A 25153-nucleotide genomic window follows, 5' to 3' on the forward strand; every position below is an offset into this window, starting at 1 on the left:
TTGAAACCTTGTTTGCGCAACAATCAGTGCAGCTCCCAGCCGCCAAAGTGTCTAGACTAGCACATGATGGTAGTCAGCCAATGGCTCCAGCGCGCTCCTCTGGGGCCCCGCGCGCGCGCGCGAGCATGTGTGTGTGTGTGTGTGTGAGAGAGAGAGAGAGAGAGAGAGAGAGAGCGAGCGAGTGAGAGAGAGGGGGGGGGCAGAGGAAAAGGGGAGTGAAAAGAGAGAAACGGGGAAAGAAAGCGAGCTGGCCAGCCTTCCAGTTTGGTTGGGCTCTGAGGAGAGAAGGAGGAATGCGCTTCGTGGTCCCGGGGACCCCTCCTCACCGACGCGTCCGCTCACATGGATCCACTGTCCGGATTGTAAATAACAGACAAGAGAAGCAGTGAGGACGTCTCGGAGGGGGGAAGACGAGGATGTCAATATCGAGCGCGCTGGTTTGGGATTTATTCATCGTTTCTGTGCTCGACGTGTAAGAGTCCCACACAAAGTGCCAAAGTTGCGAGGGGGGGAGACAACTTTAATGTCAATGATGGACTCCACGTCTCCTGTGGTGTTCCCAGCTGAGCTTTAAAGGACTCGCCTTCGCCCTTCATGCGTTGCTTTGTGCTCGGAATGTGGCTTTTTCGGCCGCTGATGTTCTCGCCGTGCGCGTAGACGCAAGCAGCGCGTCGCGCGTCTAATGTGGCCGCTTGGCCAGCAGCGCTCGTCGGTCGGTCGGTCGGTCGGTCGGTCGGCTGTGCACGCCTTGCGCGGCCTTTGGATCGCTCCTTCATGTTGAGTGCGTGTAGCGTTGGGACAGCCGTACACGAGTAACCCCCCCCCACCCCGAATAGATAGCCAGGTCGTCGTATGTTCAGGACGAAACGCTCGGGTCTTGTGCGGCGACTCTGGAGAAGCCGTTTGATTCCAGATAAAGAGGGGGACGATGGAAATGGCCAAACAAGCGAGGGGTGCCGGGACGATCTGTTCGCGAACAACCCGCAGAAAATTCCCAAAACGGAGTTCCGACCGGTGACCCGCAGCGGGGACGCGGTGGGCCCCGCGGACAGCGGCGCCCTGAGGTTGGCGGACCAAGATGGGGGCGTGGGGTGCGCGCAGGACCAAGGGGGTCCCCGGTCCGTGCGGGACAGCGACTCCAGGACGGTGACGTGCTGCTTATTTCAAGAGCGGGACCACTCCGAGCTCAGGGCTCCGGGGGCGGCCCCGGAAGGCAGGGACCCCGGGTCGTGCCACCTGGCTTTCAGGGGCCTCGGCCAGCCGGACGCCGGCTCCCCCGAGACCGGCAAGGAGGCGATGCCGCGCACGTTGCTGGAGCAAGAGCTCAAGTCGGCCACGCACTCGCTTTTAAAAAAGCTCAAGGAGAAGGCGCTGGATACTTTACTGGAGGCAGTGGAGTCCAAAGGCGGCCTGCCCAGCGACTGTGTCATGGTGTCCCGGACTGAGCTGAGGCTGGGCGGCCATGTGGCGCCCCCGCAGCTGCTTGTGTGTAGACTGTACCGCTGGTCCGACCTCCAGCACCCGGCCCAGCTCAAACCGCTCTGTGAGTGTAAAAGCTATTGGGGCCCGGACAGTCCGAGTGTATGCTGCAACCCTTATCACTACAGCCGCCTGTGTGGCCCAGGTAAGAACTCCGCCGGCTCACCTAGGCATGCGCCGTCATCGTTAGCGGTGGCTCTCAAACTTTCCTACACCAAGCAGCCGCCAATACAAAAAGTACTTGCATGTCATGGTTACCGATGTTACAATACAGTCGTGTAGTAGGCACATGTGTTCAAGGGGAAAAAGAAAAAAGCAAGGGGTTTTATTCCAAAATAGTATCCTAAATAATATTGTTTGCCATTCTGGGGAAGGGGGGTGGATATATTGCACATAAATATGGTAAATGAATAAAATGTTTGAAAATAGAAACTAAAAGATTTCATGAAAATGGATTGCTCTCAACAGTTGCTGAAATCTACTCAACAAATATTCCTCCCCCACTACTGCGTTCCAAAAAAAAAATAATAATAACATTGAAGCCAGTGTAACATACACAATTTGAACAACCCATTTAATTCAGCGATTCTTTCATATGCCAAAAGAGGGGGTAGTCTTCCCGCAACTGTTAGTGACCCAAGGAGCATATTTTACATTTGGAAAAAAAAAAAAAAGTTATAGCTTACCACCGAACCAAAAGCACATACACAAGTTAATTGCCATCTATTAATTGCCTGTCACGATACGTAATCTGCATGGATAGATGAACACAGGTACGCTATTTGTCGTAAATAAATCATTTCCGGACCCATTAAGTGAAATTGGATCATTTTCCGCGGCACACTTGACGATCGCTTAGAGCGCGCCGGTTGGAATCACTCCTTTAAAATCCACTTAAAACCTGATACATTTCTTATTTTTATGGCATGCAAGTATGGAATAACTGCTCATAATCTCTTGAGATACACTCATTTATTTCTATGACATTTTAGCTAACTTTAATTTTATACACTAACCGAAGAATTCTGGATGATTGCAATCCCGTATTTGAGCAAAACGAACAAGCAGAATCTTACAGGAATTCTTTTTTTATGTGTAATTATTCTGCATTTCCCTTAATCCATTCATGTTATTCATATGTATGTTTTTTTTTTTTCTCTCACTTGGAACTATTTCTTTCTGGCTAATATGAATGTTCCATGTGCTTATCTTGCTGCCTTGAAAGAAAGGGCACGAGAACATCCCCGTTGCATTTTGGCTTTACGATGAGAAATTGTGTTTGCCTCTTTGCAAAAGTTCAATTTTTTGCCTCAGGCACTTGACTTTTGAGGCTCTAAAATGGAAAGTTAGCTTGGTGGGTTGACGTTACTGTACTTTGTGTGTATTTTACCTCCTGTTCGTCATATATCACAATAAGGGATCCTCGGGCAATCGTGCCGGTGTCGTGGGCCTCCCTGACTTATTAACGACATCAAACTTCAGGCAGCGGGCAAGCCAGCAGTTTGGCTGGACCCCCCCAATGCCGGGCCACTTGACCCCGCCGGTGCCATGACAACGCACACTATCATGTGCAAGGATGCAAGCGTCGGTATTTCTGTCTCCTCTCTGGCACGGAAGGTGGATTTTCCATAACATCCATGTTTACAAGCCAGCTGGCTGCGTTTGGCTCTTCAAAGGCATGCGTGCAACAATATCAAATTAAATGCAACTCCTACTGTATGTATGTTGTGCGTGCAAAAACGAGATTGGCTGGTTTGTATTAGAGCGGATCGCTTTAGAAAGGTGGGACTGTGCCCCCTCACCGCCGCCCCGTGTTGTTGTGATGTTGCTACCCTCTCGCAAATGGGAGATGGATTTCACATTACACATTTCAGGACACCGGCTGGTAGTAGACATAACTCACATGCGTTCATGCGTGTCCTGATAGAGATGGTATTTCTTTCATGCTATTCAAGGCATGAGCTTCGAATCAAGATGTTAATCAGTGGCTTGGACGGTGTTTGGGAACGGTAAAGTAAAATATGTCGAATTTGGAGCTCCAAACAGCCAGTAAATACTTTTCAAGATGATTTAAGGCCGAGGTTCCTTCCGTTTGGTTTTATCCGTCCAGATGTAGCAATTTGTTGACCGAGCGACTGCATTGGGTTCAAGCGAACGCATTGCTTTTATTTGGCCCGGGCGTTGTACATTTCCAATGAGATCCGTTTCAAGTTGGGCCTTTAAAAGCCCCTTTTGTCCTAAGGAGGTCCCCTCGTGCTATTTAGGTGGAGGAGTGGTGATAATATAAAGTTTGCATACTCCTGGCGCCAGACTGACTCGCCGTGTATCTGAGTGACTGAGTTCAGATCCTGGCAATTACTGCCGCCACTCTTAAAGGACCCGCTGCTATTATGCTTTTCTCCTTCCCCCTTTTCCCTGCGGGCAAGGTCACAGTGCGCTCGCAGACTTTTCTTTCCTCTTTGCCCTCCTTGTGCAAAGAACCCTCCTTATTTCTCCTCTTTACACAAGATAAAACCATCCTGTCTGACATAAGCAAAGCTTAAAAGCACACATTTACTTTTGACTAATGCAACTGTTTCCTGTAAGTTTATAGTAAACAATGGCTTCTTAAGTATAATAGTGCTCCAAGTGTTTTGGATCAAGATGTGGTTTTTGTTTTTAAGCTTAAATCTTGTCTTGCAATGTTGCCTCTAATTTCAAATTGTTGGGTGTAACGTCCATTTCATTCCGTTCCATTATATTTTCTGAACCGCTTATCCTTACAAGGGTTGGAGGTGTGCTGGAGCCTATCCCAGCAGGCTCTGGGCGATAGGCGGGGTACGCCCTGAACTGGTCGCCAGCCAGTCGCAGGGCACAGACGAGCAAACAACCACTCGCACTCACATTCACACCTACGGGCAATTTACAGTTTTCAGTTAACGTGCCACAAATGTTTTGAGGATGCGGGACGAAAACCCGTGCAAACTTCAAAAAGGAGAGGCTGGATCATAAATATGAGGCAGATGTGCTAACCGGTTGTTACTTTTATTGTTACCGTATTCCTTTTAATATACTGTGTATTTACAAAATACAAGATGAGGCTACTCTTGCACACCCTGCATCATAAAAACAAGTATTATTGTGGTTGTCGTTTGACAGCACTGTTTCTAATATGTATCTTATTTTATTGAGCTACACACTTTCTACACTTTTAAGCTTTCTAATGGATTTTACTGGGGTGTGTGACGTTTTTGTCCCGTCCAAAGAAGAATGTATAAAATGAAGATTAGAGTCCCGATTTTTGCAGCATAGCCATGTGCACACAAAAGTCTCGATTATAAACATTAGAGTTGATGTCAAAACATAAACACATGTAGGGTGTATTCAATATACTGTGTATATATATTACACTCTGTCTAACATCATTTCATTTACTATTTCAGAGTCGCCCCCGCCTCCCTATTCAAGGCTCTCCCCGAATGAAGAACACAAGCCACTGGGTAAGCGACACTTTTTATCTCATTTTCACGTGCTGATGCCTTTCCAAACGGATCTCAAACATCTTTTAACCTTTCATCGACAATAACTTTGTAAAGTTGTTTCAATAACAACTTCAAAGGAACTCAACCTCAAAAGTGCCGGCTCGCTCTCCCGGTCTTTGGAATCAGGTGAAAATATCCGTCCATCCGTTTTTCAAAAAGAGCGGGGCTTAATTGTTCTCGGTGGCGTACAAGACGTAGCGAGCGCTGTTTGTCTTATGGGCTGGCGGGCCGGCGAGCACGAGACCAGCTGAGTGTTCTGGAAGCACTTGCGCAGGGATGTCATCAGTTAAAGCCTGTTAGTGAGCCTGCGCTGTTATCTATTATGGGATGAAACTAATAGTCTTTAGTGGATGGGGAACATGATATTGACACTAGCAATGATGAATAGTACCGGGAGGACGCCTGTAGCAACATTGCAGGGAGGCCGACGGAGACACCTAATGACCGGGCTTATTCCTCTTTTCTTCCCAACAGATCTGTCAGACTCCACATTGTCTTACACTGAAACGGAGGCAGCCAGCTCACTGAACGTCACACCGGGGGAATTCTCAGGTGGGTGTGCACCTCCAACTGTCGGTCGTCACTCTCGAAATAAGTTTAGATGGCTGTGTGTGTATATCGTTGTGGTTGTAGTTTGTCAGTAGTGCGATCTTGTGGAAGTACTCACAAATAATTCAGTTACTTAACCAGATGAGGCGGGTAATATTTTCCGTATCCATAAATGCCATTATTTTGATAGGGAACTTGTTTTGGGTGTCATGGTATTGTGTGATTATACCTAATGTCGTGTGTGTGTGTGTGTGTGGGGGGGGGGGGGGGGTCGTTCCGAGTACCTACTGTATCCAATTATGAGACACATTTTGGCTGCACAATTTATGGACCATCACGGAGGAATTGAAACGCGCAGGGCACGTGTTTGTGTCAAAATATGAAGCGCTTTCCACCCGTTTGTTTCCGTAATAAGTGGCTTTTTGCAGAAAAGGCATTATAGTTCTTTACGCACGCACCTTGACAACAGGTCAGTCCTGTATTTAGTGCAGGTGTCGAGCAAGTCTGAATGAATGCACAAATCTACCGGGTTTCATTTTGGCCTTGTGTTTTATTCCGTCTCATTAAATGTTATTAAGAGCGTGAGCCGGTCAGATAAAGGTTTCATTGTAAGTAGCGGTTCCACAGGGCGTGCGGGCCTCCCCGCCCTCTGTTTTCCTTTCAGAAATATTTGAGTGGGATAAAAGTGTAATAAGATCTGGGCTCATTCAGAAACGCACTCACGCATGCATACTTGCGCACATGCGTGCGTGCAGACATACGAGAGTCGATCCCGCGTGGCTGTCGTGGACGGGAGGCTTCGGGGAAACCACCAAAGGGAAGTGAGAAGAAACACACAGACTGTCCTCAGATTTGAAATGAAAAACTTCTTTCTGGTGGCGGCGTGAGCTCACAACCCCGCACCCCCACCCTTCTTTGTGACAGCATCACGAAAACCGGGAGTCCGGGCCTCCTCTTAGAGGTTCTGCTCGGGAGCGCATTTCCTGTTGAAGCCTCAGAGGCTTGGAGAGTCGAGTAGCCGGTCACCTGGCAGTGAAGTAGTATTTCGTCAGAGAGGCCCCCGCTGCTGCCCTGGTAGACGCCTGTCACCACCCAGCGTGGCCCGGTGCGGCGACACTCCCTCAGTCAACAAATGAGGGGCTTGTCAGAGCGTGCGCCACAATTCCTGTGAGACTGTGGTAAGCGGGGACTTTCTAGACATGCGAGGCTTTGGTTTCTTCCTACTGTGTTGCCGCCACACATGGGCGAGAGGCTGACCAGTGGACCAGAAGGTGGTGTTTTTTTCCGTGCTGTGCACTAATTATTGAAGCCGCGCTGGCTCCCTGCGGCATTCATTTCAACTCGTTGAAGTCGCCGGATATGCTCTAAAAATGGCTATGAATCATAGCCTTTATTCACTGCATACATAGTATGAGAAAGATTTAGAAAACTGATGCCTTATTCAATGAAAATGAAGCAAGTTGTCAAAATGTCCATTCTTGCGTTTTCAACAAATGTAAATATATGTCCTTGATTTGCCTTGCTTGGTATTAAATTTATTTTCTCCGGCTACCACCCCCGCATCTCCCACACACACCAAATAAGATTTTTTTTTTTACTGTATCTTGCAAACAAATGATTCAAACAGAACCAATGACAGTAATGATGTCAAATATCGTTCGGAGTACGTGCCAGGCTTTTGTAGTTGTTGGTCAGCAGCTTTCAAAAGTCTTATACACAGCTCAACTCGCTTTACCTAACAGGCTTCACATGGCAAGTCATCGTACGTTTAGCGTGTTGCTGACCTGGAACTCGCACTCCATGTGATCCACCCTGCAGCTCAGGTCTCGAACGTGCGTGGGGGTGCGTATGGGAGCCGGAATCCAAGCTCTGACAGAGGAACAATTAAACACAAGTGGGCGGGTAGTAATGTCTCGAATAATCAAGCCCAGTGTGCGGCCCGAGGCTTACAGAAATGATCAATATGCATTGTTTGTGTAGCACGATCCCACAGAAACAAATGGTTGCTCTGGTAACGCGTCTCAGTGAATATTCTCAAAGGACCTGGAGCATTTTATGCCCTCTTAATAAAGAAGGTTCACGCAATTAAATAATCTTGTGATGTTTCCCTTCGCATCGCAGACATACACGTCTGCTCGGGTTTACGTCATGAAAAAGCATCACAGACCAGGACAGTATAGCCGTTATGGGTATCTCGGGCTTGCGGTGCTATCTTTAGCCGATATGTGCTCAGAGCCAACTGGATCATTCTCAGTGTTTTATTTAAACGCGGCTGCGTCATATTGTGGGAGAAAGACAGCCTCCACCAGACACCCCGGGACGTCTGTTTACGTCAGGCCGACTCAGGAGCCTGCGCGCATGTACAGTAGTACTGTACGCTGTGTGTGTGTGTGTGTGAGAGAGAATGTGCCTTTGCCTGCGCTGCCCTCCCAGTGTGCCCGCACACCTGTTTCCTCAGCGCCTGGGCCTTGTCGTGTGCACATCAGAACGAAGGCCTTTGAAGCAGGCCCCATTGCTTCCTGTATGACTGTCTGAGGGCCGCTGGCTCCATACGCTATTCATTTTATTATGACACTCGCATTCAAGGAAAGCTCGATTTCACCAGCTGGATTTCTCCTGGTGAAAGTCAATTCCCCGGAAAAGCCCTCCGATGTGAAGCGTGACAGTGACGGCGGACTGCGAAGAGGGGCACCTGCTCCCACGTGTTGTCACTAGTCCTTGTAAACACATTGACCCATTTATTCATGACCTATGTACAGTGGTATTGTACAAATATAGCAGTGAGCTTCACGTGAGCTTCAAATACGCTGCCGTTTGAGTGAAGTAAGGAAAAATCTTGAGCAAGTAACGGACTGCAACGTCTTTGCATGCGGGGAAGGAGAGACAGAATTGATGATGGACTTTCACATTTGTGCAACGGCTCAAACGCAAAGAAACAAAGTGAGAACACTCGAAATCAGCTGCCGTTGGCCTCCAACTCATGCCCAGATGCTCGCATGTAGACTGACTTTTGCTTCTCTTGTCACTCTACTTTTTCTGTTTTCAAACTACAAAGCGCTTTTTTTCGTCAAAAAAAATGTATCGAAAATTTTGTTTTTTTTTGGGTGCTAAAATGGACTAATTGATTTTAATGGGGAAAACTGGTTTCAGACACAAGTAAATTAGATTATGGGCTTCGTCACTGGACAAATTAGACTTGTAAGTCATGATACTACACTTCGGATTTGGGAGAGGACTTAACCGAGTTGTCACGTTGTTATAAAGCTTCACTCAAAATGCGCAGACGTGCCGAAATTGTTTTTATTCAATAGCAATCCAAATTTATGATCAATGAATGACGCAAGCCTTGTAACGCTTCCTACATTAGAGTGCTGTAATATCGTGGCTCCAGTCTGCCGGCATTCTTCCGTCATCGCAGGTTATGTGCCCAATCAGGCCGTGGAATTTGTCAGCATAACACTCTGTACACGTGCACACACACACACACTCCGTTACACTGGTGTGAGTGCAGGGACTTCCTCACATTTGGAGTGGTCACATGACCAAGGGGACATAGAAAGTGACCCGAGTCACTGTCCTTTTTCCCCCGTCTTCTCTTCTCTTTCCATGTATGTTGTACGTCCTTCCCGGTCATGCTCGCTGACTAGAGGGCATCGCCAGTCAAAACAAAATCCCACACGGTAATCGTTCCTCATTCGAAACAATATGCCAGCCTGTCTCTGGAACAAAGGCACTTTGTCAAGCCCGCTCATGTATTGACTGAATTTGCCAGGCAGGAGACAAATAATAGGAGAAGGCTCCGTGTTTGATTGATCAGGGAAATTGCTGTGCGCAGGTGCTCGGACCACTAACAGCTTTCGTTTCTATACAGTGTATATACACACACAACCAAAATGTTAGGGAAAGTGGAATGCTGTAGTTCCCCAATTCAATTCAATCATTCTACATATTTTCTGTCTACATAGTTGTCAGATATTTCCAGCAATTATTCAAAAGATGTATAATGTGTTTGGAAACAAATCTCTGCTTTCACTTTGCAGGGTTTTGGAATACAAACAAAAATGGAAATCTCTCCAAATTAAACTGTAATATGTGTGTGTGGTTTTTTTTGTTTGTTTTTTTTTTTTTTTTTTTTTACAAAATCTCTGTGACTGGAGCAGATGTCTTGGCAGATGAACAGCAATAAATCCAACATTGGATCCAATTAATATATAGTCTTAATGACGAACCAAGGCATGTACCGTAGCTGCCGGACTCTTACGTCTTCACGTAGCAACAACTGGATTAGCATCTTGCAGTTTGGGTTCATCTCCCCCGGCAGTTTGGCACATATCCTCAGGTTTCCACCGCAGACCCGAGTCTTTCCCAGCGCCTTCCCAGTGCCTCGCCGCCCACACTCCCTCAGGAACGCCGATGCTCCAGGATACGGGATGTGGAAATAATGTGACTGGAGTGCTTCCACCCTGCCTCCTGAAATCAGGTTTTGCGGATTGTTTATTTGAGGGGAAGGAGTCCTCAGACAAACATCCTGTTTTAAAAAAGCGGCCTGGATTTTGTAGCAGTGCGGAGAGGTGGCCTGCCCCTCTGACAGCGGGGGGAGTCTGAGGAATGTTGGAGAGAGTAGCGCTATGTTGTGGGGGAGGGTTGGGGGGGGGGGATCTTGTAAGGGCTCTCGTCACCCCGTTTGTCACGTCCAGCTTGTTGGAGGGTTGTGGCTGTACATCCTGAGGGGTCTTGTGCGCTATTCTCTGTGTATTGGTGTAAAGCCTTTACCCACAATCCCAGTCTCAAGTATCTGTTCCTGTCCAGGGAGGCGGGCTTCCGTTTCCTCTTACGTAACATACTGTACAAACACACACACACACACACATAGACACACAAATGAGCCTATTGATAAGAGAGCGATAAGCACATTTTTCATTTTCCCTTTCTCAGCATTGTTAGGCTGCGATCAGAAATCCACTTTCAACTTTTCCTCTTGGGGGTTGCGATCCTGAATGTCCTCAAGAATCCACAGCAGTGGTTCGCTAACATGCCCAGTTGCTGTACATGCAAGGGTGTGTGTGTGTGTGTGTGTACATGTTTGATATTGTTTGATTGGTTGTGATGTGATTGCCGTTTTGTTTCCCCACAGACCCCCCCCCCAACAAAAAAAAACGAAAGGAAAAAAGCTCTCTTCTGGCCATTAGGTTACGATGTTCCCATCTTTTTGCCTTCAGTTGAAGATATGTAGCCCTAAGGCAAAGTAAACAGACTGTCTTTAAAACTTTTTATGATCTTTTAGAGCTCAGGAGTCCATAACTCGTCATGGGACCATTTCATACACTAATCTCTGATCTGACTTGTCCTTCCCCCGCGGGGTGTGCTGGCATGATGGCGATAGACGCGTCTCCCCAATAATTAGTGTAGCGTCATAGAGGCGCAACTTCCACTTGTGAAGTCTACAAGGAAGATGGCAACATGTCATCATGTGTTGACTTATTACAAGATGAGCTTTGTCTGGGGAATAACACAGTTTGTGCTCTTCCCTTTTTTAGGGGATTTTTTTCTTTCCTTATCTTGGTGAAGTCGTGATTCTTTTTTTTTTTTTTGAACAAATCAGCTGTCAAGTAGGTCAAGCTTCACCCTTTATGTAATAGACCTCCTCTGATGTTGGTACTACAAAGGAAGGATGCGAAAATTGGGAACAGTGCTATTGATAATCTACATTGCTGTCTTAGCCCATTTGTTTTTTTCGGCCACACGTAGCCATGTTCTTTCAATGGCCTTTTTCACAGCAGTCATTTTGACCCATCCATCTATCCATTTTCTTTGCCGCTTGTCCTCACGAGGGTCGCGGGGAGTGCTGGAGCCTGTCCCAGCTGTCAACGGACATGAGGTAGGATACACCCTAAACTGGTTCCCAGCCAATCGCAGGGGACATAGAGACAAACAGTCGCACTCACAATCACAACTAGGGGCAATTTAGAGTGTCCAATTAATGTTGCATGTTTTTGGGATGTGGGAGGAAACCGGATTGCCCGGAGAAAACCCACGCCGGCACGGGGAGAACATGAAAACTCCGCACAGGCGGTGCCGGGATTGAACCAGGGTCCTTAGAACTGTGAGGCCAACGCTTTGCCAGCTGAGCCACCGTGCCCATTTTGACCCAGTAAACCGTAAATAGTAGGACCCATACAGTTAGCAGTACTATGCAAAAATATGCATTGGCATTAATAGACCCCCCCGACACACACACAAACAAATATATAACGGCAGCACCATCTATTTTTCATCTTCCATGAACCGCGACATTGCCTCCTAATTAACAAAAACAGTTGTCCCTTTTGTTAACAGCCATGGCGAAGAGTCATGCTAAATTGCTGCCTGTTGCATTTATACATTATATTATATACCGTATTTTCCTCATTATAAGGCGCACCTAAAAGACTTTAATTTTCTCATTTTTTCTCATTCTTATAATCTGATGCGCCTCATACATCGATCAATATTCAGCCTTTAGTGCAGCTCCATCCAATGGATGCATAATGTAACCCCAGCCTCTACTATAGCGTCTATTCTATGCGCTTTATAATGCGGTGCGCCTTATATATGAAAAAAAAATTAAAATATGCCATTCGTTGAATTTGCGCCTTATATTGGGGTGCGCCTTATAGTGCAGAAAATACGGTAATTAAAACAAAAAATTTCATTGCGGCTTTTATGCCTGTACAGGCTAAAAAAAAAAAAAAAAAAGAAAAGTACTGTGCCAAGGGGGCAAGGTCTGGGGCTCCCCCTCTTGATTAAGTAAAATAATGTTGCGTGTGCACATAGCGCCGATGCACTGCTAATCTGAGGCAGTCCTCAATGTGGCCTAAAACCTTTTACATGCCACAAGAAACAAGCATGTGGGCTCAGTATTTATCTGTCTTTTGGCCAGCCAGTGTGGTGCCAGCATTGTCGGGTGTTTGACTAACTTCTGAAGGGCTCACAGATAAAAAAATTAATCACAAACCTCATGCATGACTCTGTGTCTAATCTCCCGGCACCATGCTTGTCATTCAAGATAACACAGCGCGCTGTGTTCAAGCAGAATAAGGTGTGTGTGCATTGTACGAGTAACTGTGTCTGTTAAGAAGGCTAAGACTTCTGCACCATTTTTTTTTATTTAGGCGTGCAAGTGAGCTAATCTTGCGGAGGGATGCCGCTGCCATCTTCACTGGCTTCACACCGCAGCACGGCACCAATAGCGCCATTCATTCAGCTCAGGGCATGGGGTTACAGCAACAAATAAGGAGCGCGCACTGCCATTAAAAATGTATGGAATGTCCAACTGTTAGTTTAGTGTTTTAGTGTGCCTCCTCTCAAGGCTGAAAGGGGGGAACAATGCTCCCTTTTGAGCGGCCACTGTAAATGTGCTTGCCTGGCAAAGATGAGGGGAGGAGGTGCCAGTTGCGAAGGCTGTTTTTATTTTCTGACCATTTTACCCACAATTATAAATCCAGACATTGGCCTTGGCCGGCTATGATATAGGCGTGTGGTCTGATTGCTGACGAAAATAGATTTCGGATTTTTTTTCCTTTCCTCCCCGGAGGAGCATCGACAGTTGCGCCCGAACCTATAGCCGTCAGTATTTTTAAAACTCAGAATACCCGGTGCATTCTGTTCTGCGCTGTGTACGGATGAACTGCAGAGGCCCGTGTCAGTCGACATCTCCAAACAAGCCTTTTGCAGCGAGAGGGTAAGGACAGAAGCTCATTGTGGACAGAGAGGAACAATAAAGTACTTCTCTGGCTGTTCACATGTAACTGGAGAAACATGATTTTCTCTCCTTCATTATCTTAAACTTGATCTGCTGGGCATAAAGCTATGTCAGAACATGCGCCCGAGAGTAGACGTCATTTTTTCAAAAGAGACATCATGTTTTATGCCCTCGTAAGACACGGTATTTTTAACGACCCAGAAGTGTTTTTGAGCTGATTGCGCACATACAGTAAAGCCTTTCCCAGTTATCCAATATGGACAAAAGTATTGAGACATCTGAGAGTTGACTTTCTGGATTTAGTCCTTCTTTTGCAGTTGTACCAGCTTCAATTCTGCTTGGAAAATATATATTGGAGTATGTCTAAGAATTTCATCCACATGAGGACACAGTCAAGTCATTCTAGTCCATCTAAATGATGTAGGCTAGAGTTGAAGTTGGGGCTTTAATCAGTTCTTCAATTCCAACCCTCCCCCAAGCATTCCTTTATGGGTTTCAAGTTGTCCCCTTGTAACAAAAAAAAAACGTCTTCCCAAAACTGTTCCTACAAAGTTGTTTGAATGTTGCCTCAAGTATGTAAAAAACGAGCAGTAATGATTGTCTCATTTCTTGAGTGTAGGCTGTGAATGTGTGTCCTCAAACTCATGTATAACTCGACGGGAAAGCACCCCTGACTGACGAAATTCAGTGGAAGTCGTGTTTTTTTTTTTGCGTGTGAACACGCTCACGTGCATCTTCCCATCGACGTTGTCCTTGCCCTCGGTTTGTCGAAAAGTCTATTCAAGTTTAAAATGTTTATCTTCCATATCTTTTCTCTCATGTGGCTTTCTTCGAGACTTGGCTGTGTGGCTTCAGTACGTGCAGTCAGGCTGTCGCATTTCAGGGTACGGTTTAGATTAGAGGTCTGGCTGTAACTTCCCCCTCTTCTCTTCTATGTGACTGCCAGCACATAATTTTCTTAATGAAATCCTGACATTGCCTTTAGCTTCAAGACTTTCTGCAGATGTTGACAGGGAAGGGCCGTGCCAGTGATTGGAAATGTTCACTGCCCCATTTTTAATTGATGTCTTTCTTGTTGTGAATGGACTGAACGTTGAGGAGTGGGGTGGGGATGTTGTTGTCTGTTTGGGGAGCTCGTGTCTGGATGTTCACGTTGGAGCCGTTTGTGTTACAGCCCGGCAAGCGTTGTGATTGAAACATAAACTCTGGTGCCACATTATCCTGACAGAACACATTCTGCTCGCGCAGTCTGATCCACTGGGCTCGATCAATAGGAAACGGGTGTTTGAACTACAAGTCTGTCCATCAGAGTCTCTGGAAACAAAATACCTGCCTTTCCCTTTAAATTTGTCCAGGTAAGATCAGTCGGAATAATAGCATCCTTGTAACTGTTCATTTAACACTGAGCCTTCAGGGCAATTTTTGTATTTTTATTTTTAGTTCAAGATGATAGAGTGTCGCTTTGGATGTTTGTTAGCATGACAACAGCGCTTTAGAGGCTGTTTGCTCACATGTCAGAATTATCATTTCCATCTAACCACTAAAAACTCAGAATGTGAGCAGGCTTGTGAAGTGTTCAGTGTATTCATGAGTATGTCACAAGCAAAACAACGGTGGTTGTGAAAAGTTGTTGTTTGTACGTTTGTGCTTATAAGACTTGATCCGTGTGTTAGCCTGAATTCCATTATCTACTGCAATCGGCTGGCAACCAGGTCAGGGCATACCTCGCCTCTCGCCCAAATATAGCTGGCATAACCTCCAGAACACCCGTGATCCTAGTGAGGATAAGCGGTACAGAAAATGGATGAATGGATGGATGCATTGTGTATTGTCGGTGTGGGGTGGAAATCTTGCAAGTCCAAACACGGTCGATTTCATGTTTCTCAATATATTGATACTATTGATTAGTCCCTGTGTGACCTGTTTTATTTAGTTATTTACACAATAATAACCAGTTTAAAGTGTGTAAAATCCAGTGGCTTAACTCACTCTCTTCGACATGTCAACTGTCCGAGAAGTGCCTTGCCTTTCAGCATTATGTGGCTTTAAGACTTAAAACGTGAAGAAAGAGTGTAAATACTGTAGTTATAATGCTTACGTGCAGAAGGAACTGGTCCACCGACAACGTCAGTCGATGTTTGGCTTTGATGGCCACCCGCATTGCTTTTGGAGACGTGACGACTCAACCAACAGCGCCAATGTGATACATTTTAAACAAATCTAAATCACACGGACAGGAGTAAATACTGCAAAGGAGCTGTTAGCATTTGTCGCACTTTACCTCTGTACTATTTTCAAGTGGAAAACTGGCTACCCCAAACTGAGTAGAGCTAAGCCAGTGCTATGTGGTGGAAAATCCAGCAATCCATCCAAGCTCCACACAGGAAGGCTGAAGCTAAGATTTAACCCCCCAACCTCAGAACTGAGGCTGATATGCTAAGCCGTGCTGCTTAGTGGAAAATCTGCATTTGCAAAATGTTTCAGAAACCCAAAGAAAGAAAAATAGATCACTTTTACGAGATAGCTCAGTTACATTTTTAACGTACTCTTAAAAGAAAAAAAAAAAAAAAAAAGCAGACCTCCTTGCTGCACCCCACCCCCCACGTCCTAACCAGAGTAGGAAGTTTGGAGCCACAGGGAGGAGGAGGGGGAGTTCAGGAATGTGCAGGGTCCTCTTTACTCAAAGGCTTCCAGCCTACTTGGCTGAAATCTACCTCACACTCACAAACAAACACTAGTGTGCGCACACACACACACACGCGCACACACGTAGGTTGTACGAGGAGGTCAAAGAGCACCGCAACACAGCAGGATGTTCACTGAGTGTTTTGCTTTTGGTGCTCGGCTGCCTGCCCCCTTGGACGTCTTCGGGCCTCGGAGGAGGCCCGGAGATGTAACCTTCACAAACGGCCCCCCTGCCGTTATGGCAGAGCTTTGAAAGGTACTGAAGGACTCGACTACACGACCCACTTGAGCACCACATCTTTTGGCACTTTGCTTAGCTTGAGAGGAAACGTGACGGAAATGGGGAGCACATTGCCATCCTTTCTTCTACTGAGCCCACACTGCTCCTCTGTGTTAGCCCCTTTCCTCCTTCCGAGCCTTTCTGTAATTTATTGATTTGATTTATGGATTGTGTTAGCTATCTGCTTTTTCAAGGGTGCAACACTTTTCCTCCCAGGAGGACTTGTCCTCCAACGGAGGGAAAGTGAAGAGGAAATGGATGACAATGTAAAGTGTTCCCATTGTGATGAGCGAGGCTGGATTTGCTGGATTTGGTTTCTCAGTTTTGCCTTGGCTGTGTATTGTAGGAGCCTATATCTCTTTTTCCCTTCCTCCTTCTTCCTTTTTCTCCCCCCCCCAACCCTCCCCACCCTCTTCTCTCCCTGCCAAGAACACCAGACCTCAGGGAGAAAAAAAAAAAAAAATCCATAGACATATAAAAGCAGCTTCAGTTGGCGGGTCGGACTGATAAAGCTGACTTTGATGGCAGAGATAGCCCAGACGCCAGCCGAAATGTTGCCTGCTCAGGGTTATAGTCTGCCATTGGGAGCCATTGTGCACTGAATTAAAGGCCTACTCCAAATTTGAGGAGGAGGCCGATGCTAAAGTTGCTGTTTTAGGTGGAGAAGCCTAAAGGTGTTCAGGAATGCACACAAAAATAAAATCTTACAACTGCAATGCAAAGACCATAAAGTAAAGTCCTCCTGGGCTCTTTTCCCTCACCCCAGCCTCCCTCCAGCCTATCAGTTCATTGAGAGAGACTAATAGCCGGAGGGGAATCTAATCCTTGGCACAGGATGAGAGGCTGCTGACCCCCCATCCCACCCCCACTCCTCCCTTTTTTGCCTGCCTCCCCCTTCCCCTCATTGGGGCTGCTCGGAGCTGGACTGGAAACAGTGTTTTTTTTTTTTTTTTTTTTTTTGCTTTCCCTCCCTCCCCTTCTTTGCAAACTTGCAGAGGAATGAGTTCATGTGTGCGATCCACTCCGGTTTAGCAGAAATGAGGTGTAATGGAGGTGGCCTAGTGAGCACGGAGGGGAAGTCATTGTTTGGCTGCCTGTCCCCGACACTTGGCCTCATGTTCATCTCGAGGTTTACCTTTTTTGGTTTATCACCGCCTTAAAATCATTTCTGTTATTTAAACTCCCGCGCCTCCATTTCTATGCACTTTGGTCTTAATTCACAGGCAAGCACCACAGTTTAATTGCACAACGATGTTCTGATTTGAATCTGCTGAAAACCCTCAGGTTTGTTGTGACTTTTAGTCATCCTTGAAGGGGAAAAACAATTTGATAGCCGTTTTACGACACTTTTATATTTGTTCTTCCTGTGACTGTTAGTCTTGCCATCGCCTGATTAAGTGAATGACTTCATGGGTTGTAAAATTATTAATTGAAGTAACTGAATGATATTCGATATGTGTCTACTTACAATGGGCTTCAATGTTTTTTGATGCTTGTGTAAATTATTTGTGCCCAATTAAAATGGAATTTTTCACCAGCTTTTTTTCCACGGAAGGGAAGTATCATCTCATCTTTCAGTGTTCACAATGGCTCTTAGGTCGTAATAAACAGCACGTATGGAATGTGTGAGAGAGCCGTTTGTTGTACAGTGGAACGTTGATGAAACGGACCGGCAGGACCGAACAATGCATCCAAAAATAGTTCCCATTTGTCACTTAAACTGCCATTGATGAAGTCTGTTAGTTACACAATTGGCCGCCGTTGTTGACTGGCACTGTGGCCCGATGCAGGCACGGACATACAGTCTTACGACATCCAACTCCAAAAGACACACCTCCTGTGCCTACTGTACGTGGCGGCCATGTTGAATGTAGGGCATTGACGTGGCACCCATGTGGTGATGGTTCTATCTATTGCCTATTGTGCATAGGGGCGGGGGGCATGGTTGCAGTGTTACTCTGAGAAATACAAAACAGGTTTTTGTAGTCTGGAACGTTCTGCTTTTGGTACAGAAACTGTTTTTTTTGTGTGTCAAGCTGTTTGCCTTAGGCAACAGATTTGGAACTAGGAAGCACACTAATTCCGCATGGCTCACAAAAGTGATTCATTTCTGATGAGTACTGTACGTTGACAATTTGACCATGACTAGGCACACCCGGCTGGATTTGGATAAAATGTGAAATTTTGAAACGTTGCAAACTTTTTTTTACATTTATTTATGAAGACTTTGTACTGGACTGAGTATTTTAGGCTATGAAAAAAAAAACAACTGCAAAACTGTACTTTACCGTAATATTTCGAGGTTGCACTCTATATGTGATGGATGTTAAGGCTTACAGCAGACTGAACATTTTATTTTGTGTTCCTCATTCACATTATTCCTCAGGTCAAAATGTGTGCTTTTGGCGACACAATGGAGCCACTGATTAGAGCACCTGGATCACAGTTCTACTGTCCAGAGTTTGAATGTGCCTGTATGGGTTTTCTCCTGGCACTCCAATTTCCTCCCACATCCCTAAAACTTGCAGGGTAGGTTAATTGAACAATCTAAATTGCATGTAGGGGTGAATGTGAGTGCAAATAGTTGTTTATGTGTGCCCTGTGATTGGCTGGAAACCAGTTCTGGGTGTACCAAGCTTCCTGCCCAAAGTTAGCTGGGATGGGCTCCAAGACTCCCGCCACCCTTGTGAGGATAAATGGCGCAGAAAATGGATGAATGGATCAATGTATGTTCTCATGTTTGTCATTGAAGTAACACAATACATGCATGACAGTGTCATACATTTAATAGTTCGATTGCATCTAGACGGGTAAAAAAATGATACAGAAAATTTCTGCAAGGTGTTTCGTTGAGTTGCAAATCAAACTCAGCACACTTGTAATTGGCTGGAGACCAGTCCAGACTATACTCGCCCTCTTCCCCAAAATGTGCTGCAATGAACTACATCTTACCGGTGATCCTCGTGAGGATAAGATGTGTCGAGAACGGATGGTCCCAACCACACCTAATACTCGCTTGTGAAACTATTTCATTTGTCCGTGACCTGTTGTTTTAGCCCCTGTCTGATGAAACCAGGCCTCAGCATTGATTTGGCAGACTGCTCAATTCTTCCAAGATCAAGACATGATTACATTTTGGAAGCAGTATCTTGAAAGGGATGGAATGTACACAACACTGCAAAAACTAAAACCTAACCAATATTTAATATCTCAAATCAAGGAAAAATATGCTTGTTCTTTGTGTGCCAAGAGATATCTTGTTACACGGCAATTTTTCTCGTAAGAGCTTTTTTTTTTTTTTTTTTTTTTAAATTCAAAGTATTTGTTAAGCTTATTAAATGGTACATGTTCGAATGTCAATTAATTCGCTATAGAGTGCAGATATATAGCAATCGCACTGAGCGCATGAGGCTCGTTATGTAACCATTTGCAGCTCATTTATGTCCTTTGAGTGCGTTGGAAGAGGAAGTGTACAGGCCATGGTGTGGCTGGTTGCGTGGATTCTAAGAGTGACACTAAGAGGAGAGGCTTTTGAGAATAAAATAACAATAATAACATGTGCTACTATTCTAATGGGTAAACGGAGCTGTTAAAGGGTGACAGGGTTAAATGGATGCAGAGTATCAGTAATTGCTCCCATCCTGCCACGACTCCACCCTGACCAGACCCTCTCAAAGGCCAACATGGATTCAAAGAGTTGGGCGCCGCTGCCATAGTCAGAGGGGAGGAAGACACACGCCCTCCCCAAAGGCACCCCCTCGTGTCTTATTTGAACAGCCCACCAATGCCTTTCCTCTCTCTCTCGCTCTATCGCACATCACGCTTAACTCATTCACTGCCGTGGACCTTTATATTTGTATACGGTGTATTGCCAATGCTGTATACACCATAGTTGTAAAGTACGTTTTTCAGTGGGTGGGTGTGGAAGAGGGTCTTGTCCAGCTTGTCTGTGAAATTCACGTTTGAAAAAAAAAAAAAAACTTTAATGACTAACATATCACTGCAGATGCTTTGGACTTGAGAACAGCACAGCTTTTGAGTAGAAGATCCAGATTGGGTGGTGAATCTCGTCTTCTTACACCGATTTTGAAGCAGAGGATATCAATATGGAATTCAAGCAGGTTTTGTGGGGTGTTGGAAGGAGACAAAGCGGGTCCACGAGACCACTGATGGCTAATAGCCACCAGCCACGAGTAGGAAGTCCATTTGCAGTGCAATTGAGTTTGCTGAGTGTCCTGCGTGTTGGTCACTGCAGCAAAGACACTAGAGCCCAAATAACATAGCACTTCAGGGAGGATGTATTTTTCAGGTTATTGGCATACTTTGAAGGCTAACTGCATGATGTAATGGTAGAACTGGGCCAAGATCTTCTTACCAATGAACTTGCAATTGTGCCAAATAGAAAGTGAGGCAAATACGGCACTCGGTACTTTCATAGGGAGGGCTGACTCATGCTAGGATGTATACCTATACACATCATTTGGCTAGTTTTTTTTAGGCCTACTCTGAAAATCTGACTGACTGAGACAAGAAATGTCTTAAGTAACATTGTATGATTCCCAACAGTTTTCTGAGAACGTGAATTTCCCTTTTTAGCATTTTTGTAAGTGTAAAAAAAAAAAAAAATCTTAAAATGGATTGACAAGGGGCCAAAAGTATTGGAAAATGCTGCAAAAACACTGAACATCACATAACTTTACATACTGTGAAGTCTGTTGTCTAATCATCCTCTTCCTACCTAACACCCATTTTTGAGCGTGCGCCTTTTGGAATAAGCGTCTCACACTCCAAGGACTACTTTTCCAAAAACATTGGGCCAAATTCCGAGTTGTACGACATCAGAGGTTCCACTGCGAAAGAACAATTCCGTCAAGTCCAACTCACAAGACACGCTTAGGTGAAGAAGGGGTGCGGTTGCCCCGGTGATTTTCCGAGCATCCATCTGCTTGCCGACCGTCGTGCTCATTCAAAGCGATCCTAATGAGTCCTTCTCTCAAAGCTCTCACCTCAGTGGCCCCCTTTCGTAGCCAAAACACACAAGTTGAGGACAAAAACACAAACACGTCTGGTTTGCAGACACGTGCGCAAAAGCACACGTAGGCGCTTGACACAACAGAGAAACAGGAAAAGGCCTGGCTCGCCGTGCCTTCATTGTCTTCCCTCTGGCTTACCGTTAGCTACATTTCTAACCTTTGTCCCGCTCGTTCCTCTTCCTGGTCCGAGCGGCCTCACTTAGTTATAGGCTACGTGAGAAAAGTGGAGAGCGCCGACCAAATTGTTTTTGCGTTCCACCCAAAGAGAAGGACACTTTAGCCATTTGGCCTTTATGCGTGCACACTTTCAAAGTTTACCTTGATGTGTGAGCTCCATTTGATTTGAGACAATAGACGGGCCGTAAACAAGTCGGGTCTGACTTCTTTGTAGAGGCGGCTTGCAGTAAACGCTGAGCTCACAGTGGAGGAGTCGCAGTGTGGAATTCACTAATGGCACATGCATGTTGGGGGCCCCGACGAGGGTGGGGGGAGGTCATTTCAGCCACCAGTGTGTGCGCAAACACACAGAGAGTCTGTCTGCATCCCCCGACTCCCATTCAGTCAATCTGGTCCTGCCCCTGCGCCGCACCAAAAAAGCCTTGAGCCAGCGGGCGCAGTTGTGTCTGCGCACGTCTGGCTTTTTGCAAATCTTTTCGACAAACTTCATTAACGCATCCCTCGGACGTCTTCGGTTCCTCCACCTTAAAGGCGTCTCTTAATGTGGCAGGCGGTCATTACGCCCCAAGTGCACACAAGTTGAAAGGAATGAGGCCACAGGCCTTGGGATTTAAATCCTCTGTGCCAATAGACTCTGTGAAGCAAAATAATGGCATCACTCTGTGTGTGAGTTAATGGGAGCTGATAGCATGAAGGCCGGGGGGTCAGCGGGTCACGGGCTTGTGCTAAGTTGTCAGGGAGCTGAATGCCGTCCCTGGGCCCACAGCAGGGGGAAGATTTATGTGGTGGGGGAGGGGGACCCCCTGCCACCCCCTCTTCTTTTACTCCCGTGGAATGTGAGGAAAGATGTGTATGCGCAGAGGAGGAAGACATAGTTATATTTTGTAAGGTACCAAAAAAAAAAGACGTTCATTGTGCACATATTTCGTGAGGCTTGCAAACGGGCAGCGTGTGTGCGGATGGACGTCCACCGAGGGAGCACTAAGTCACTAAGGGCTGTTGCTGAAAAGAGTTTACAGACAGCAGCTATGAAAAGTGAATTAGCAAGTGGATTTACTGGTCATTGGGAGATGCCAAATTCATTCCTCTGCAGCAAGGGCGCGTTTGGAGCTTCACGCGACGAGTGGAAACAGTGAGTGTGTGGTACGGAGCGGAGTTTCAATTGTGACAGTAACCTCTTGAGGCGCCGGTGGGAACTGCAGGCATTCCCTCCCGTTGACCTCGATACACCCTCGGGATATGTATAGTGTGTGTGTGTGTGTGTGTGTGTGTGTGTGTGTGTGTGTGCGCGCGCGCGCATGCGTGTGTTGGATGGACGTGCAGGCAGCGATATTTATACAAGGCTTCGATTTCAATACACGGCCTCCTTCAGTATTTATAGCGTAGCCATCTGCTCCCAACAATAAAATGCAGATCCCTATAAACGTAAGCCTTCCTTTTTACTAGCCGTGTTTGCTTGTGTTGATGTTTTGACTCCAGAGCGTCTCCCTGCGTGTCTCTTGCAGATGCCAGCATGTCACCTGACGCCCCCAAGCAGAGCCACTGGTGCAACGTGGCGTACTGGGAGCACCGCACGCGCGTGGGCCGCCTCTACACAGTGTACGAGCACTCCGTCAGCATCTTTTACGATCTACCTCAGGGCACGGGCTTCTGCCTGGGCCAGCTCAACCAGGAGCACCGCAGCAGCACGGTGCAGCGCACGCGCAGCAAAATCGGCTACGGCATCCTGCTCAGCAAAGAGCCGGACGGCGTGTGGGCGTACAACCGCAGCGAGCACCCCATCTTCGTCAACTCGCCCACGCTGGACGTGCCCAACGGCAGGACTTTGGTGGTGCGCAAGGTGATGCCGGGCTTCTCCATCAAGGTCTTCGACTACGAGCGCTCGTGCCTGCTGCGGTACGGCGCCGAGGCCGACCTCCTGGACGGACCCTACGACCCCAACAGCGTGCGCATCAGCTTTGCCAAGGGCTGGGGGCCCTGCTACTCCAGACAGTTCATCACCTCCTGCCCCTGCTGGCTGGAGGTCCTCCTGAACAACCACAGATAACACGGACGGACCCCACACACCATCCCAAATATCATCTACCTAGATTTAATATAAAGTTTTATATATTATATGAAATATATATTATACTTGTAAATACGGAGTCCTTTTTACGATCTCATTATTTATGTATGGTGCAATGTGTACATGGACAAGAGGAAAAAAAAATGGAAAATGCACTTTGGCTTATCTATATTATATATAAATATATATAAAGATCAAGAAAGTTTTAATACCAACTTGAGAAATTATACAGCAAAATTAGGACTGAGCCTGGATTTGGTGTATAGTTTTTATATACTATTAATATCCAGACAAAAAGCTAACCATTCACACATTGATAATAAAGTATTCGCATAATAAGTGGCTTTTTTTGTCTCTTCCTTTTCTTTTTTTGCTTTTCTTTGACATTGGATATTTCTAAAAAGGGAGCCAGCAGCACGAGTACTTAGTGGTTACTAAGTCGGCTTCATCATTCAAGGATTGAAGGTTTGCTTCTCAATGTGGACCTTCCTAAATGTTCCTCCAATGCTTGTGTGGGTTCCTCCCAACATACCTTTGAAGTCTTTATTTAAAATTTGTTTTCACCAACAGAATGAATGCGAGTGTGAATATTTGTCTATAAGTGCGGTGTAGTTGATCAGTCCTAATGAGAATTTAGTAGTATGATGTAAGTATTAAGTATTTGATCACCCCGCTATATTGCAAGTTCTCCCACTTAGAAGTCATGGAGGGGTCTGAAATTTGCATCATAGGTGCATGCCCACTGTGAGAGAGATAATCTAAAAAGAAAAATCCAGAAACCACAATGTATGATTTTTTTTTTAACCATTTATTTTGTGTGAGACAGCTGCAAATTAGTATTTGAACACCAGAGAAACCCAATGTTAATATTTTGTACTGTAGCCTTTGTTTGCAATTACAGAAGTCAAACTTTTCCTGTAGTTGTTCACCAGATTTGCACACGCTGCAGGAGGGATTTTGGCCCACTCCTCCACACAGATCTTCTCTAGATCAGACAGGTTTCTGGGCTGTCACTGAGAAACACGGAGTTTCAGCTCCCTCCTCCAAAGATTTTCTATTGGGTTTAGGTCTGGAGACTGGCTAGGCCACGCCAAAACCTTGATATGCTTCTTACAGAGCCACTCCTTGGTTTTCCTGGCTGTGTGCTTTGCGTCATTGTCATGTTGACAGACCCAGCCACGACCCATCCTCAATGCTCTGACTGAGGGAAAGAGGTTGTTCCCCAAAATCTCACAAGACATGGCCGCGGTCATCCTCTCCTTAATACAGTGCAGTCGTCCTGTCCCATGTGCAGAACTCCCCCCCCCCCCCCCCCCAAAGCATGAGGCTACCACCCTCATGTTTCACAGTAGGGATGAATGATGTTCTTCATCTTCCTTCAAAAACGGTTAGTGGAATTATGACCAAAATGTTCCATTTTGGTCTTATCTAACCACAAAACCTCCCATGACTCCTCTGTATCATCCAAATGGTCTTTGGCAAACTTTATACGGGCCTTGATTTGTGCTGGTTTAAGCAGGGGAACCTTCAGTGCCATACATGATTTCAAACCACGACGTCTTAGGGTATTACCAACAATCACCTTGGAAACGGTGGTCCCAAATCTTTTCAGGTCATTGA

General features: G+C 46.0%; 1 protein-coding gene across 1 annotated transcript; it reads left to right on the forward strand.

Moving 5' to 3' along the window:
* Positions 1-232: 232 nt before the first annotated feature.
* smad6b (SMAD family member 6b) lies at positions 233-23861 on the forward strand. The gene is made up of 4 exons (XM_061821598.1): positions 233-1624; positions 4902-4958; positions 5475-5552; positions 22971-23861. Exons 1-4 carry the CDS (start codon positions 853-855, stop codon positions 23510-23512), a joined length of 1449 nt encoding a protein of 482 aa, XP_061677582.1. The 5' UTR covers positions 233-852; the 3' UTR covers positions 23513-23861.
* Positions 23862-25153: the final 1292 nt, after the last annotated feature.

This window comes from Syngnathoides biaculeatus, chromosome 6 (assembly GCF_019802595.1).
Source record: "Syngnathoides biaculeatus isolate LvHL_M chromosome 6, ASM1980259v1, whole genome shotgun sequence".
Taxonomy (NCBI): Eukaryota; Metazoa; Chordata; class Actinopteri; order Syngnathiformes; family Syngnathidae; genus Syngnathoides; species Syngnathoides biaculeatus.

What these genes read in the sequence shown, in the direction of transcription:
- smad6b (XM_061821598.1), top strand. Translation starts at nt 853, where the DNA reads ATGTTCAGGACGAAACGCTCGGGTCTTGTGCGGCGACTCTGGAGAAGC. An exon ending in TGAAGAACACAAGCCACTGG is followed by an intron (nt 4,959 to 5,474) that starts GTAAGCGACACT and finishes TCTTCCCAACAG; the next exon opens with ATCTGTCAGACTCCACATTG. An exon ending in CACACCGGGGGAATTCTCAG is followed by an intron (nt 5,553 to 22,970) that starts GTGGGTGTGCAC and finishes TGTCTCTTGCAG; the next exon opens with ATGCCAGCATGTCACCTGAC.